The 15,710-nt window shown below is 47.7% G+C and overlaps 8 protein-coding genes across 8 annotated transcripts; 5 read left to right on the forward strand and 3 right to left on the reverse strand.

Annotated features, from left to right (window-relative positions):
* Nucleotides 1–231: 231 nt before the first annotated feature.
* FOIG_06908 (carboxymethylenebutenolidase) lies at nucleotides 232–1,800 on the forward strand. Its single transcript, XM_031206147.1, has 4 exons — nucleotides 232–698; nucleotides 749–1,170; nucleotides 1,230–1,399; nucleotides 1,446–1,800. The coding sequence occupies exons 1-4, from the start codon at nucleotides 374–376 to the stop codon at nucleotides 1,741–1,743; spliced, it is 1,215 nt and encodes a 404-aa protein (XP_031064871.1). The 5' UTR covers nucleotides 232–373; the 3' UTR covers nucleotides 1,744–1,800.
* A 756-nt stretch (nucleotides 1,801–2,556) lies between these two features.
* FOIG_06909 (uncharacterized protein) lies at nucleotides 2,557–5,584 on the forward strand. The gene is made up of 2 exons (XM_031206148.1): nucleotides 2,557–3,889; nucleotides 3,938–5,584. Exons 1-2 carry the CDS (start codon nucleotides 2,720–2,722, stop codon nucleotides 5,102–5,104), a joined length of 2,337 nt encoding a protein of 778 aa, XP_031064872.1. The 5' UTR covers nucleotides 2,557–2,719; the 3' UTR covers nucleotides 5,105–5,584.
* On the reverse strand, nucleotides 5,489–6,510 carry FOIG_06910 (uncharacterized protein). The gene is made up of 2 exons (XM_031206149.1): nucleotides 6,036–6,510; nucleotides 5,489–5,990 (listed from the first exon to the last, which is right to left on the reverse strand). Exons 1-2 carry the CDS (start codon nucleotides 6,408–6,410, stop codon nucleotides 5,532–5,534), a joined length of 834 nt encoding a protein of 277 aa, XP_031064873.1. The 5' UTR covers nucleotides 6,411–6,510; the 3' UTR covers nucleotides 5,489–5,531.
* A 169-nt stretch (nucleotides 6,511–6,679) lies between these two features.
* Nucleotides 6,680–7,638, forward strand: FOIG_06911 (uncharacterized protein; the record flags this gene model as incomplete). The annotated part of the gene is made up of 3 exons (XM_031206150.1): nucleotides 6,680–6,835; nucleotides 6,890–7,262; nucleotides 7,318–7,638. The coding sequence occupies exons 1-3, from the start codon at nucleotides 6,786–6,788 to the stop codon at nucleotides 7,636–7,638; spliced, it is 744 nt and encodes a 247-aa protein (XP_031064874.1). The 5' UTR covers nucleotides 6,680–6,785.
* A 170-nt stretch (nucleotides 7,639–7,808) lies between these two features.
* FOIG_06912 (uncharacterized protein) lies at nucleotides 7,809–9,099 on the reverse strand (the record flags this gene model as incomplete). The annotated part of the gene is made up of 1 exon (XM_031206151.1): nucleotides 7,809–9,099. The coding sequence occupies exon 1, from the start codon at nucleotides 9,093–9,095 to the stop codon at nucleotides 7,809–7,811; it is 1,287 nt and encodes a 428-aa protein (XP_031064875.1). The 5' UTR covers nucleotides 9,096–9,099.
* Nucleotides 9,100–9,332: 233 nt separating this feature from the next.
* On the forward strand, nucleotides 9,333–11,750 carry FOIG_06913 (uncharacterized protein). Its single transcript, XM_031206152.1, has 2 exons — nucleotides 9,333–10,760; nucleotides 10,825–11,750. Exons 1-2 carry the CDS (start codon nucleotides 9,392–9,394, stop codon nucleotides 11,568–11,570), a joined length of 2,115 nt encoding a protein of 704 aa, XP_031064876.1. The 5' UTR covers nucleotides 9,333–9,391; the 3' UTR covers nucleotides 11,571–11,750.
* Nucleotides 11,751–12,084: 334 nt separating this feature from the next.
* On the forward strand, nucleotides 12,085–13,901 carry FOIG_06914 (uncharacterized protein). Its single transcript, XM_031206153.1, has one exon. It carries the CDS (start codon nucleotides 12,123–12,125, stop codon nucleotides 13,815–13,817), a length of 1,695 nt encoding a protein of 564 aa, XP_031064877.1. The 5' UTR covers nucleotides 12,085–12,122; the 3' UTR covers nucleotides 13,818–13,901.
* Nucleotides 13,718–15,502, reverse strand: FOIG_06915 (uncharacterized protein). Its single transcript, XM_031206154.1, has 8 exons — nucleotides 15,184–15,502; nucleotides 15,053–15,139; nucleotides 14,874–15,000; nucleotides 14,706–14,823; nucleotides 14,469–14,655; nucleotides 14,250–14,421; nucleotides 14,056–14,188; nucleotides 13,718–14,005 (listed from the first exon to the last, which is right to left on the reverse strand). The coding sequence occupies exons 1-8, from the start codon at nucleotides 15,412–15,414 to the stop codon at nucleotides 13,987–13,989; spliced, it is 1,074 nt and encodes a 357-aa protein (XP_031064878.1). The 5' UTR covers nucleotides 15,415–15,502; the 3' UTR covers nucleotides 13,718–13,986.
* Nucleotides 15,503–15,710: the final 208 nt, after the last annotated feature.

Consider the following 15,710-nt stretch of genomic DNA (forward strand, 5'->3'; position numbering starts at 1 on the left):
GAGCTTCAATAAGCGTTCCGAACCCTGTAACTCATATATCTAATCCAGATTAGTGACGCAGGAACAGAGATGACTCGCTGGAGTTGACTCGGTTATCATGTTTAGCTTAAAGACTAACAGCGCATCATGCGCCTACGGACTTTCCGACCGGAAGTTCCGAAACTGAAACGTTTATCTCAGATCTGCGATAAGATTTGTCAAAAGCGGGGTTCGCGATAACCCCTCGTATCATAATCCGGGGTTCAACCAAACCTCGGCGGAGTTCCGCTCTACGTACTTCACATTTTAATTTACTATCTATATATTGTTTCTTCGAGCAGCGCCTAGACCACCTTTACCCCCAGACTCGAAAATCAACCAATCAATTTTCCCAATGTACGCCGACATTTCAAAGCCTCCTGCTCCTCTTCCCCAGGCCAAGCCTGAGATTGTTGGTGAGGGGATAACTCTTCTGCCTCCACTCTCGAGACGGGGTCATGGTCCTGGTCTTGTTATTCTGAGTCCTGACTCGGAGAAGCATTTGGAGATTGTTGAGGGTGTTCCCTCTGCTCTTTTGAAGTGGGCTGAGGAGGGGTATGCTGTTGTTGAGATACAGGCTAAGGCGCTTAAGAGAGATGCGGGTGAGGTGTTGAGTGATGCTTTGAAAGCTTTGAGGGGCTGTGAGCAATTGGAGAAGGATAGCAAGGTTGGACTTATCGGTGAGTGAGTCCATGTGTTGGTTGGTGACGTGATACTAATTCTCTGACAGCATATGACCCCAAGCTATGGAACCAGGTAGCTGGCTCAGTCAACAACTCTGGTCTAGTAGGCGCCGTGATCTACGCCAACGACGCAGATCTCGCAACCCTTGAAAAGTCCAATATCCCCATCCTGCGCCACATTGCAGGCCGCACAGCCATCATTGAGAGAGGTGATGGCCTCACAACATACTCATACTCCAGCGCAAAGTCTCATCTCATGGCAACTCCATTCCAAGATGACTTTGACTACTGGACTGAGTCTCTATCGCACACAAGAAACCTAACTTTCCTAAAGCCTCTAACTAATGGACCTTACTTTGATCTTGAGGCTATTTGGGATGAGCATACGTACTATGAGTTTGCGGACCGCTCGGTTGAGCATACGATGAGTACTATGGTTGATCAGCCATATGTTAATCACGTGCCTACTGTAAGTTCACTGCAGCTTTTGAACATTGAGGATGAGTTGAGATACTAACATCGGTTTAGCTTACCGGTGGCATTGGTCGCAAGTCACTTACAACTTTCTACCGCGATAACTTCATCTTTCAAAACTCCGACGACACAGAACTTGAACTCATCAGCCGCACAATCGGTATTGACCGAGTAGTTGACGAGTTCCTCTACAAGTTCACACATAATAAGACAATTGACTGGCTGTACGTCACTTCCTGTCCCTCTTAGTATCCCTCACTAACATCTCAGACTTCCCGGCGTTCCACCAACCGACAAGAAGATGGAAGTCCCCTTCACAGCAGTCGTAAACATCCGCGGCGATCGTCTCTACCATGAGCATATCGCGTGGGACCAAGGCACTGTTCTTGCACAGTTGGGTTTGATACCGCAGTATCTTCCCTTCCCGTATCCTGTTGCAGGACAGAAGGAGGGTGCCAAGTATGAGTATCGTGTGCCGGTGACGGGTATTGATACAGCGGCGAAGATGAGGGATAGGAATTCGGTGGCTTCGAATGAGATGTTTAGTTACAAGGTTCGGGAGGTTTAGTGTAGCATTTTGTTAGAAGCATTAGTTCGGCGTCAATTGATTTGAGTAAAACATTAACTTTTCTTTCCCGCGGGTAGTATTCGGTCCCGAAGTATGACGACAACTTTGCCCCACTCGGGGTCTTGTTTGGACGCTCAAGATCCGCGTGCTGTTGAGCCTCAATAGCCATGGAGGAATTATAGCCAATTGAATCAGTGTTATTGTATGAAGAGGTAAACTTGTATAAGACCATTGGCTTGCGAGTTTTGCTGTTTCTGACATGTCAAAAGCACAAATGCCTGGGGTGATGCCAGAGAGTACTGCAAATCGCAATCGTGATGACACATTATCTTTGAAGCGCATTGGTATCAGTGCGGCAATTGTCTAGTCCTACCGCAACCCTTACAACGTCCTCACCAACAGTCTAAGACATTGCCACCATTAATGACTATGAGGCGTTTATGTTTCCAGCTGAGCGCTTTCACCTGCATCTTTTGACTCGGCCATGCCGTCAAATGTGATAATCTGAATCATCTACCCTGAACCCTCCCAACCAATGCAGCGGATGCTCTTCCGAAACCGGGGTGAATGATAAGGGTCTTGCAAACCGATAATATCTGATTGGCCTCCAAACCGCTCATGTAAGCCGTTGGCCACCACCTAAACCGAATCGATAGAAGTCCGCTACTTATTTCTGCAGCTAAAATTATGAGAGATAAGAAGTAGAAGCTTAGTCTCGCCGATCTCAGTCTAGTCAGGTTTACCCCGCATGGGTCCAAGGTGAAGACCGACGCTAGTCAAGATTGACCAAGATAAATAATCAACGCGGTGTTTCTTCACCTTTTGCCCCCGAGTTCCCGCCTTTCTCACCTCTAACCCGACTTCCGACATACTCGAAAGAATATTAAATGAAAGGACAGACTCGATTGACTGGTTACACTGGGATACTCATCAACGCGACGCGACAAAGGGGGCAGACGGAACCCCTGTTTTAGCCATGGCCCAGGCACGTGAACCCAAAGGCGTAAAGAAATCCAGCACTTCAACCGGAGAAACCGGAAAACGGAGGACACCATATGCTCTGCGCGCATGCGACGCATGTAGAAGACGAAAGGGAAAATGCGACGGACGACAGCCATGCAGGCACTGCTCAAGCCGAAACCAAAATTGCAGTTACAGCAGCAGTCTTGAGAATAATAGCTCCAGTCTTGAGAGTGACGATTGGCACCCAACTACAACGACAGCAGCGCCTCCAGCGCCCGTCATTACTGACCCGATCCCTGCGACTACGAACCGTGATTGCACAACTTCAGGGACCTCATGTCAGACGAATCAAGCTGCGATTGTTGATATGCTCTCTAGTCTTCAGGAGCAATTAAATAGCTTGGCGTCGCAAGTGCAATACTCGAGTAACCAGGAACAAACGAATCTTCCATCGCCAATGACCATGATTGCTGCGACACGGCCCCGCGACCCTAATCCTAACGCAAATCCCAATACAATACCCATCATCAGTCACAGTTACACTGAATCCACCACCGATGATCAGAGCTCAACGCCAAAATCCTCACGAACAACCGCCTCTCAACATTTCTACGGCCCAACATGTCCAGACTACGCATTGAACGTGGGACAACTAAAACTCCGACGAAATAGCTGTCCAGGCCCACCACTTCAACAAAAGCAATTACAACTTGCCAGTATTCACGAAGACGACGCTTCCGACGAAGCAGATCAGAACGATGGGCAAAATACACAATTCTCCGTCTCACCGCGCACAATCGACAAAGGCGATCCAGCCATGCTTTTGACATTCCGCTCAATTATGGGGTTGCAAGACGCCACTCAGCTTTTGTACATTTATCAAGAAGTTGTCGGTGAACTTCATCCCGTTGTTGATATCGATGCGCTCATCATGCAGACGCGCTCGTGGTATGCTGAAGCTGGTGCTGGAATCTGGGATGTTCTGGCGTCGAGCACTGGAGCTGCTACGTACGAGTTGTTATTGATATTGAACTTGTGCTTGGCTATTGCTTTGAGGGCTGATGGAAACCCTTCGAGCTCGAATACGGAGACTTTGTTGAGGGATAGTTTTCAGGATGCTGTAAATGCGAAGCTGGCCGCACCCGCTAATAGCATTCAGCATGCGACCATAATATTCCTCAAGGTATGGTATTACCACTGTCTAAAATGAGAAATTTACTAATTCGAACAGGGCTGGTATGACTTCTTCCAAGAGATGCCCCGCTCAGCTTGGCGCATGTGCGGTATCGCAGGTCGCATGCTGATGGAACTTGGTCTCCATAACGCCGAAGTCTTCAGACATACAGTCAAGACAGAGGCTCAGCGCACAGAAGCTTGCACTCTCATCAGCAGTATTGTCATCCTTGATCGGCAATGGAGCTACGCAACGGGTCTACCGACACACTTCCAAGACAAGAGCTTCAGCTCCATGTCAACATCGTCTGTCAAAAATCCATACCTCAAGGCCATGCTCTCTTTCATCCTGATAAGCGATCGCTTCAGCGAACCTATATCGAACGCCGCAAAAGGTGAAGGATATAACGATGAAAACTCATTTGAGTTGATGAGCTTTCAGATCGAGCAGTGGAGAAAGAAAGCTGTTGGTGATTACACCGTTGCAAACTGTCAGACGTGGCATACAGATCCATCAACTCGTCCGCCAACCTGGACGATTTTACTAAATCTCCGAGCGGAATCCGTTCGGAGTCAACTCCTTAAACCATTCTTCTTCTCAGAGTTGGATATTGAGATTACAAAGAACCACGTTCGATCGGCAACTGATCGAGTTTACGATATCATTCATGTCTTGCACACGCTTGACGTGACTACTGATATTTACCGCAAACAGCATCCACATTACCAGCATATACTGGCATGCACCGCTGGTCTAGCATTTCTGCTCATCGCTTTCATAAAGCAAAACAGAGCAACGATGCTGCCAAGCCTAACCCCCGATCTCATTGAATCTCTCGGCGGCAGTTTCAGCATGTGCGTGACCCTCACAACAAAATATACCCACCGCTCGCGCTCCGCACGTCGTCTCGCCAAGCGCCTCATCGAAATGCGGCGTAACCTTCTCAGCCTGGGAATTCTAAACCCAGCGAGTCCAGGAAGCCACGAGGGTCTAGATAACGTCACAGAGTCAATCAGAAGAGCAAGTCTCGCACAGCCAGTTGGGGATTTCCAGCCTTATGCGGAGTACTCGCCGCCTTTTAATAACGGGGTCGTTCCGGGTGGATTTGCAGTGGCTGGGACGGTAATTTCGGATACGGATATGCAGATGGGCTGGGAGGATTCGCTAAGGTTGCAGTGGCCTATTGGGGATGTTAATCACATGTTTTCGGAGAGTATATTTTGATTACGGTTAGCGTCAGGAATGAATTATGATGATTATGATCCCGTAGCCGATGATTCGCAATTCCGGATAATGTTGAAGATAGCGGGCGGGTATGGGGTTCAGGAACGGATCCGGGTGCGGTATCCGCTTCGCGGGCCGCTGGTCAGCTGAAGGCTTATCACTTGAGGCTCACGGCGGAAAAGGTATCTCATTCAGCTGATAACAACCGACTTGGCTATCAGTGGCGCCAGTTGGCAATACCAAGAATATGATAGACATACGTTGGGTAATACAGCGTGAAGAATGAGACTCAGTTCCGACTCTCCCTCAACGATGCAGCCGTATGTGATGGAATACCCAGTTGAAGATTAAGGGTTGAGGTTGAAGGAATAATGATTGGGAAGATGGATAAACTCAATTTCATATCATTCTGAACGCTAAACTCAACCTAGTTGTTCTCATAACTAATCAATCCATCAATGGTACCAGCATGCAACCCGCCAGTAATCGGAATATCCGCCGCCGTAGTATGTCTCGCCGCATCGCTCAACAAGTAGATAACTGCCCCTGTGAGATCATTCTGCGTACTCAACCTCTGATTCGGCGGTGCCAACCACATCTGCTCTCCCTCCCTCTTACTCTTAAGCTCACGAACAGTCCTCGTCATCTCAGAGTCCACAAATCCTGGTGAGATCGTGTTCACCCTGATACCCTTTGGTGCTAGCTCAACAGCCAAGGCTTTGGAGAGCATGAGGATACCGCCCTTGGAGGCGTTGTATGCCGCCATGCGGTAGCCGGGAAGCCCGATGTGTGCGGATTGAGAGGCGAGGAGGACCATGCTTCCGCCTGTACCTTGCTTGACCATCTGGCGGGCCGCAAGTTGAGCCACGAAGAACGTTCCCCGGACCTATCCCTGTTAGTCAAATCCATCTTGGCAGACCGGATAACTTACATTGATGTCCTGAATACGGGTAAACTCCTCCCAAGTCTGTTCCAGGAACGGCTTATCAATAGCGATACCCGCAGCGGGTACAACACCGTCAATGGTCTCAAACTCCTTCAGCACCTTGTCGAAAGCCGCATTGATGCTCTCCTGTGACGTAACATCCGTTTGGATGTAAACAGTCTTGGCAGAGAACTTCTCACTCAACGTGTTGAACTCGGCAGTAGGTTCTTTCTGGATGTCTAACACAGCCACATTACCGCCCATTTCGCAAATGGCTCGCGTGCATGCGAAACCAATGCCTTGAGCTCCACCGGTGACGATGTAGTTTCGTCCGTGGAGCTCAAACATAGGACGGACATCGTGGAGAGCGTCTGTAGCCATATTGATTGAGTGGGTATAATGCGAATTGAAGAATATGATAATCAGTTACTTGGTCTAGAATCTATTTGATGACAGTATTTCTTATAAATGATGTGGCTACATCATCTTATCGGCTCTTTACTTATCATCTGCTGAACAATTGCCGACCCCGGAATGCCATTGACCCACCTTCCGGCCTTCGGAACGGATCACGGACCATTCCGTTTATAGTCAAGGTCCAAGCTGAACTAACTTGATCATGAGACTAGTTGTTGTCAAGTAACTGATTAGAATTGGGGAAATTATCGTATTTATGCATGCGGTAGTGTTCCATATCTTATCGTGGTAATTGTGATCCTCAACGACGTGACTCCATCAACTGAAACGATATCGAAAATGGCTTCTCATCCTCCTGCTGCGTGCTGCACTATCGCCAATCTCCATGAGTAAGTCACTCTCAATAATTCCACTTGGTGAAGTTATCAACTAAGACGTTTTAGGGGAACTCCTAAGGGAGATATTGTCAAAGTCGGCAATGTCACTGGATATCTAGCAAAGTCCTCCAAGGAGCCCAAGCAGGCTGTTCTTTACCTCCCAGACATCTTTGGTATCTGGCAAAACAGCAAACTTATGGCTGATGCTTTCGCTGCTGAGGGCTATACATGCCTAGTTATTGACACCTTCAATGGGGATCCGGTGCCTTTGGAGATGCCTGAGGGATTCGACATTATGAAGTGGCTAGGTGAGGGCTCTGATGGAAAGAATCCCCACACGGCGGAAGCTGTGGATCCCATCGTCGTGTCTGGTATTGAGTACCTAAAGAGCATTGGCATTACCCAGATCGCTGCCGTTGGATACTGCTTAGGAGCCAAAGTTCGTTACATACGCAAGCGTGAAGATTTTCAGACAGCTAACAACTCACTCATAGCACCTCATTCGTCACTACAAGGATGGTATCAACGCTGGATTCATCGCCCATCCATCATTCGTCGAGTCAGAGGAGTTGTCTGCCATCACTGGCCCTCTGTCCATCGCAGCCGCAGAGCTCGATGATCTTTTCACAGTAGAGAAACGCCATGAGAGTGAAGGCATCCTGTCCCAGTCAAAGCAGGACTTCCAGATCAATCTGTTCTCTGGAGTTCATCATGGCTTCGCTGTCAAGGGAGACATGAAAGATAAGAGGCAATTGTTTGCCAAGGAGCAAGCGTTCAACCAGGCAGTGTCTTGGTTCAAGAGACATCTTGAGTAGAAGTATTATACCAGTTTCCACACAGCTCAAACATGCGCTACAGCAACGGCCCTCGAATTGAACGATTATACATCACTGATGATAGACTCACAGGCTCTGCCTATAGTGACAGTCCTGTCTATGCAGTGCATGTTGAATCAATTAATATCGCTAAATATATGCCCAAGACGCTATTTACAAAAAGCAGGTAAAGTCTCAGTCGCGTTCGCTTCAGCGCATGCAATAGCCAAAGACAACTCATACGACTTGACCGATACATCAAGTGACTTAACGCTAACATCCAATGCTTTCTTAGCGAGTACCAAGCCAGCCACGCCAAACACGATGCTGATAACAGTGAGCAGCAAGACCACTGCTGCAGCCCAGAACGTAGAGTACTCCAAGAAGTTACTCCGGTCAGGCCGCAGTCGTAGCTGAGACCAACCGCTGGGGCCTTGCTCCCAGACGTCCAATAGCTGTGAGATCTCTGTTTCCCAATATGAGAAGTCTCCAAGTGATAATGAACGCTCACGCCCAAAGGGAATCTTGAGGAACTTTCTTCCATCTCTCGATAAGAATGCTTTCGTGTCCTTGTCGTCTGGAAAAAGCAGTTTGATCGTATCAATTGCCTCTCCCACGAATTTCTTCGGAAGTGGACAGTCGTCGGGGTATGCAAGGTGATTTCGCAAGCAAATGACGTGCTCAAAGATTGTAATTTGTTTATACTCCCAGTCGATGCTCAGATGCTGGGCCAGATCACTTGTCCATTTTACTTGGAAACCGTAGTAGTGAGCTAGGTTCGCAATAGAGAAGCTTTGGGAAATGTGTCGACTTTTGCGATCTTGCTTTTTGCTCGGCGTAGACCAATTTTGCAACAGTAGATTCAATGGCATGGTTTTCGGCCACCACCAAGAACCTATTGATGCAGATGATGAATGTTGGATGTGGATCATTAGCCAGATCCTTATGGCCATATCGGCTGATCTCATAGTTTCTTCTGATGAGTTTTCGAACACCTCGGACTTTGGTTTATGAGGATATTGCCGAATTCGATCGATAATTGATGCAAGTTCTTCGATGGATTTCGTCGAGTAAAGAATTGACTTCCGTTCAATTAACTCCATTTGCTCCTCCAAGAATAAGAAGTATCTGTCGTATAGATCCATATAGGTATCAAAGTCGTTTCGAGTCATGCGTGGCCATATTTGATTGAGAATCCCATATTTCCCGTCGCTTTTCAGCTGCCGTAAAGACATTTTGTCCAAGTTGTGTTGTGAGGTCAGTGCCGCTGGCCAGCATCGCCCTATTCGGCCAAAGCTTTCGCAAGCTATAAAGGTAACGAATGCGATTGAACGTGAATTACTTTGCAGAATCGATTCAAAAATGAAAGATGACGAGAGAGATAATGGCCCTAGACAATACTGCAACAGACAACTGAGACGCGAACCGCTGTTTCTAGGCCTTGGGCTCCCTCTCATCGCCGTATCCAGCCAGTCTGCCTTGACAAGCCACATGCCACTTTATGCAGGCAAAACTGGTCTCGGCCACTCTTTTGTGCTGTACGAATTCCAGCGTGACCGTGGCTTGCATGATGAACCGGGGTTTCAACCAATAACAGGGTGGTGTTGTCTTGCTAGGCTCTCTGGTCATCCTTGCTGCGGCTGAGAATCCCCATCCCCCGCGCGGATTATTGTTCACACTCGATTTGCCTTCTTCCAACCTTCCTTGCATCACAGGCTTTGTCGACAAAAAAAACACAAAATGTCTCCGTGCTATGCTAAGAATGACATCTACTTCATCCGAGACCGAATTATTCACTACACCACCAACAAGTCCGTCACAGATAACAACATGCCAACTACCTGGCCGTCTTTTGGTGCAACCCTGCTTTCTAGAACTGGAATTTGATAAATCCCGCTTTTCACTTCCAACTACGGCCAGGGGCATCTGTTGTTCGGCCAAGAACGTCTGGTACTCCAATCATCATTGGCCCGAGCAATCTCAATACAAACACCTATTCGAACAAGCCTCAGAAACGTGGGAGAAGCTTGCACCGGAGTTCAACAGAATATGGAATAAGATATGGAGAAGGTCACTTGCAACAACACCATGGACCGTCGAGCTACGACTTGCTGGTGTTCACCTGCCCAACGAGCAGCGAATTATCATAAAACCAAGCATTTGGATAAGGAGTACCGATGAAGCCATTCGAAGCAGTACTGTTTGGAAAAGGCTTCAAAAGGAAGTTCGGAAACTCGGACTTGATTCGGTCCAGTATGCATTAACCTTCGCTGAAGGTGGCTTAAGGTCAGCAAACGGCCCAGCTTCTGTGCCGTTAGAACGTTTGAGCTTGACAAAGGGCATCGAGTTATCACATGGCGCAAGTTTACATACCCATGTTACCTGGTGGACCGTCAGTATGCCTTACGAATGTGGTGAGGTCTGTTTAACTACCATTGTTAAAGATGGGCGAATAGTTTATCAGGAAGTATCCCGCATCGGAGGCGTACTGGTCATCAATGCCTCACTCGCGGCTGGGGTGACCTCTGGACACACTATGCTCCTTTACTTCTTGCAAAACACGGACGAGGTGACCCCGATGGACGGGAACGATCTACAAAGCACTCCTCAAAGCTCTGATTCGAACTCCTGTTCAGAGGATGATGACGGAAAAGCAAGTAGCGATGAGTGCGAGCTCGTGGAGAACGATACCAACAGTCCAGACCCCATTTCTGATCTCGGCTATATCGGTCTTGAAAAGGTCGGCAGTTGGGTTCCAGTAACCCTATCAGGAATGATCAATTTCATACAACAAGCCGAGGTCCCCCTTTCGCCCGAAGAACCGTATTTGAAACTCGTCAGTATTTCAACTGGCCCGATACCTGCCGACTTTGCTCTTGTATCTCGACAGGAGTTTGGTGTTCCTTTAGGCCACAACGACAACATTTACAATTTTAATGGACGAAAGAATGTATCGAATATGTGTCCTGACTCTTGGCTGGCGGCGAACGAGCACGAAATACTTGTCTTGCTGGGTAATGGAATCGAAGGCTCAGCAGGTTTCCTGCAACCAGCGAAATTGCCCTTTTCTGTTGGGAGCACGACCATATGGACACGTAAAATTCGTCTGACTGCACCTTTGGGTGAGTGATCCTTGGAATGAAGTCTTGGAAGGATAGTTAGCTAATCACTGGCCATATATTTCAGGTCGTGGCACATCCGGTTCTTGGGTTGTCCTACGAGACTCGGGTAGGCTATGCGGCTCAATCATAGCGGTGTTCGAACGCGAGCCATATGCACTTATGATAACCGCGCAGACGCTGTTCTCCGACATTATACAGTATTCTCGAGATGTAAGACTCGTCACACTGGGGTCTCCTAAACTTGACCTGAAAGATGAAGGTCAAGCATTAGTATTCAATGATCTTGGGCACGAAGTGGGCCTAAGGGATGTCAATAAGGAGGAGCATATCTCATCATCGGCAGTGAAATCCAATTGGGCGATGGAGGATTCCATAGCGGCGCCTGAAGAGCCTCCGATCGCTTCCCAGCTCCTGGCCTGTAGTCCAACACCCACAGCTCCTAGCCACAGGCGGCCGCATATGGCTAACTCTCTTGGCAATAACCCAGGAAGCCTTACTTATAGCGGGTCATCCGATACCGGATCATCTGAGTTCTTGCCAATGCCACAGAACCAAAGTCTGTCAGATACACGTATGGAAATGTGGTCACCTGATGATAATGTCATTGCTCGAATCTCTGCCAAGGTCATCAGCGGGACGAAGTTCGATTTCACCACTATAATGGACCTTGAGTCCGAGATATCAGAGACACAACCTTCAGCAAGCCTGTTACGGTTTCCAGATACCTCTCGTGCCGACTCGGCTCTTATGGGATGTGGTTCCGTGTTTGGCCAGTTTATACCTAGCGGCCAGATATATTTCAGCCTTTGATATAGGGAATAAATGGAAATCGAACTCAAAGTCAAAGCTAACACTTGTTGGTTGGCTTTGCAGTCAACTGTCACAAGATCTCGATTACGAAATAGAGATCTAGCTATGGGGATTGACATTATCTATTGATTGTAATATACACTCTTAATTAATTGCATTTAAAATATATAGTATTCTAGGTTTATTTGCGCTCCGTGCCTGAAATGACAAACAACGACGCTACTCGATTACTGCCCAAGTACTGCGGCTGACAGCACTTTGATGCCCAATCAGCAGACCTTCATCTTTGAGATGGCTATTGGAAAGTGGAACAAAGCGTTCATAACTCAGCCATCCTGTAGTAATCAAGGGCGGCAAACTTTCCCCACTATTCCCTGGTCGTCATACTCCAGTGCTTATTCGAGTTGAAGAATTACCTGTAGCTTTTAGTAAAGGCGTATTCTTTGGTGGCGGCACTGCCCCCCCAGCCTCATTTCTTGCTCAATACCATCACTTAACCACCACACCGGCTCATTCAACTTTCTTCCTCTCTATCAGAACTCGATAGTAACCATGTCGAACCTGGGAACAAGTAAGGAACTTCCAAAAAACGAGGTCTCGAAGGATACAAGTACCAATGACTTGCCTCCTTCACAAGAAATATTCGCAACTCCGACAAATGAGCATTTCTTGACGAAATATTCTTATCATGATCTCAATTATCTTGAGCACGAGATCAGATTAGTCCACGTATTCAAGAAACCTGGAAGTGATTTGATCCACGGCAATCTTCTCCCACCACAGAAGCTCGCAGACATCAGCGGCAAATATCACACAATATCCTACTGCGCAGGTAGCGCCAAAAACACCAGACCTATGATCTTACAAGGGCTCGAGTTCAATGTCTTTGCCAATCTAGACTGTGCTCTTCAAGAGACACTGGCATATTGGAGCACTACCAAGTATTCTGAGGACGACTGCATTCTTTGGATTGACCAGATATGCATCAATCAGCACAGTAATTCAGAAAGATCGCACCAGGTAGCATTCATGCGAGACATCTATTTAAATTCTCATGGAACGTTTATTTGCCTCTCGACAGACCGACAAGACAAGCGTTGCCCAAACGCGTTTTCTTGGTTTTCGGAGCGAGATGTATATCAGTATACTGCTGAATATTCCTACACTATTACGATGGTAGAGTATGTCAAAGGTTGGAATGCCTTTTACGATCTACTTGAATGTCCATGGTGGAGCCGGGCTTGGATTCGTCAAGAGTTTGCTTGTTCCCAAACTGCAGTCTTCTTATATCACAAGGAAGCCCGCGACTTTTCCGAATTGTCGTGGCTCCAAGCCATCTGTCATTCAGATCTAGTCACCAACCCCCATCACCCCGAGAAGTTTTTTCCTGAACTTTCACCATCGAGAAGCGAGCTCAAGAACGAAATGAAAACTCTCACCAACCGACACTATCGCACTCTGGAGACTTGTCATGTTGCTCGGTTCTTACTTCTTCAAAAGACATTGTTGGGAAATGGTCCGATAGAGTGCAATATGGATTTTAAGAAGTTGGTCCTGGATGCTCGTCATTCCAAGGCCACTGACCCCCGAGATAAGATCTTTTCCCTACTGGGACTTGCTCACCCAGGATACAACATCACGCCCAATTATTCCAAGTCTAATACTCTCTCACACGTACTGATCGATAGTGCAGTCAAGATAATTCTTTTCGAGGGAGATCTCAGCATACTCTTACACGCGCCTCAACTTGCCAAGGCACCCTCATGCCAATTACCATCATGGGTGCCTGATTGGACTTCCTCGACTGTTTCAACACTCTCTGTTTTCGGACACTCGGAGAACTTTCCACTCGCTAGCATCACCACTCAGATCAGACGAGATGCCATTGGTTCCATCCGATTTGGTAGGAGTACTGATGGCGGTCAGAACACTGTTCTAATTGTAAAGGCGCTACGCTTCGGTATCTTGGAAACATTCTGCAAGGAGCTCCCGAGTTTTGGGGGCAAGCGCTTCATCTTAGATGGTGGGGGTCGCCCCCAATGCCGGAATGAAGCTGAACTGGGTGATGAAATCTGGCTGCTCATGGGCACATCCTGTCCTTATGTACTCCGTTCTACTGAGAAAGGATACAAACTCATCAGTGAGGTCGTTGCGATAGATGGCCAAAGTCCCCAGTCGCCCTTTGAAAGGGAACGACACAGGATGCGGACAGGGCTTGAGGTGTTGGAGGAAATTTCAATAATTTAGTGTCTAGCTGCTTAAAACCTATGCGGAGACAGAGTTGCTACAATATGACTGGCTATAATGAGAAAACATGCAAAACCATCTTAGAATCTATTGAGTTGTATCCTTCATAAATATCTTTGCTTAACAGATGAGCCGAGACCTTTATTGATATCGGCCTGGCCCGTTACACTTAGGTCTTCTTTTCCCACCTACTAGAGTGTTAGTAGTCAGCCAACAACGTGATTCAAGGACTACTTACAGATCGAGGAATAACTTCCAGAGAATAGAGAACAGAATGCCCTGTAGGCCGTTGGCCAAAATGCGAGTCTTGAGTCCACGTCCAAGGAGGCCGATAACCCCGTCTTGGATGACCACAGCGCGTGCAGCTTCGGCTAAAACATGATGATGTCAGTTCTTGACTTTGGCTTCTGCTCGTGAGATAGGTGGCCTTACCATACGAAACCTTGGTGTCATTGACTTGTCGATAGGTCTTGACAACTCTCAATGAGTTGGAGATGGAATCGGAGACGATTGAAGCGCAGAAGCCGATGAAGGCGAGACGGAGCAACCACCAGAACAGAGGATGTCTGGGGGGCTCAGTAATGACCTCGGACAAGTAGTTGTACTGCAACACGTCAATTTCTTGTCTTTCAAATTTGAATTTGGACTTACCGTAGCGAACCAAGGATAATGGCCGACAAAAGTAGCAGCAGCGGTAGCGAAAGCTCCCCACCACAAGCTGCCAATTCCGTTCGATTTGATACGTCGTCGCAAAAGGGCTGTTCCACGGGCACCTTGAGCTTGGAGGGTTGTCTTCAAAGTGTCGATTGGAGTGAGGATCATGCGGAACGCAGCGGCACTGGCAACTAATAAGCTTCTTCCTGCAAAGGAACGCGGGCTGCGATTTACCATAGAGAGGCAAAAATGGTCTTGATAGGTGATGGAAGATTCTTGAGGTAAGGGTTTGATTGGAGCAAGGCGAGAATACCAGCGTTGGCAGCCGTATCCCCGAATCTTGCGATTGGGCCTATGTAAGTCAGATACCAGTATTCCAAGGCCGTGGACAGTAGCACAAACCTTGGAACAACGCAGGTGCGATGCCTTGGTAGTATCTTCGAATTCCGCCCTCGGTGTAAAGAGTCCGCGTGGCAACCGTGAAGGACGTGCCGTGGCGATACTGATAGTTCATAATTGTTCGCAGAGGCTTTGCACGCTGTTAGCCGAACCATATTCATACTTTCGAGACAATAGCCTACCATCAGTAGTAAGACTTGCAGCACCATGGCTGCCGCGCCACTGAGTCCTCCGCCAAGAGCCCGTTTGAGGGCTTTCTTGAGGTCAAACTAAACAAGTCAGTAAGCATTTCTCAGGGAGACTGCAATCTCACCTCAGTCTCATCTGCATCGATCCAGCCTTTGATAAAAACCGCCAATACCACTATCGCAAGCACAGCCCAGAATATCCTCCAAGCATACCAGCTCTTCGGCCTTTTCTCCCGAGTCGGCTCGGCTTCCGGCTCATTATCGGCTTCATTTATCTCCGGCGATGGCTGGTCCGCTAGCAGCGGCGTCTGCTCAGTACTTCGCGCAAGACCCTCAGGATCAGCTTGAGTCGTCATTGTAAGTTTTGAAGATGTTGTATATCCTCAAATGAATGATGATAAGAGGAAAAGAATTGGGCGATTGAGATTCTTGGGGGTCCCCGCAATCGTCATTGATTAGTTGGCGATTTGCGTGCTAAATATGCCGATTACGTGCTAATTAAGCGGGGACAGACCGCGAGCATTATTAATCCACGTTATCGCGTCTCATTCTCTTATCTCAACAAAAGTTCCAATGTCGATATTCAAAGTGCTGCATATATTGCCAATGGTAGATGGATTTGAGTTCTCATAACTAGCATGTTTACAATCTA

The sequence above is a fragment of the Fusarium odoratissimum genome (genome assembly GCF_000260195.1).
Source record: "Fusarium odoratissimum NRRL 54006 unplaced genomic scaffold supercont1.9, whole genome shotgun sequence".
Classification (NCBI taxonomy): Eukaryota; Fungi; Ascomycota; class Sordariomycetes; order Hypocreales; family Nectriaceae; genus Fusarium; species Fusarium odoratissimum.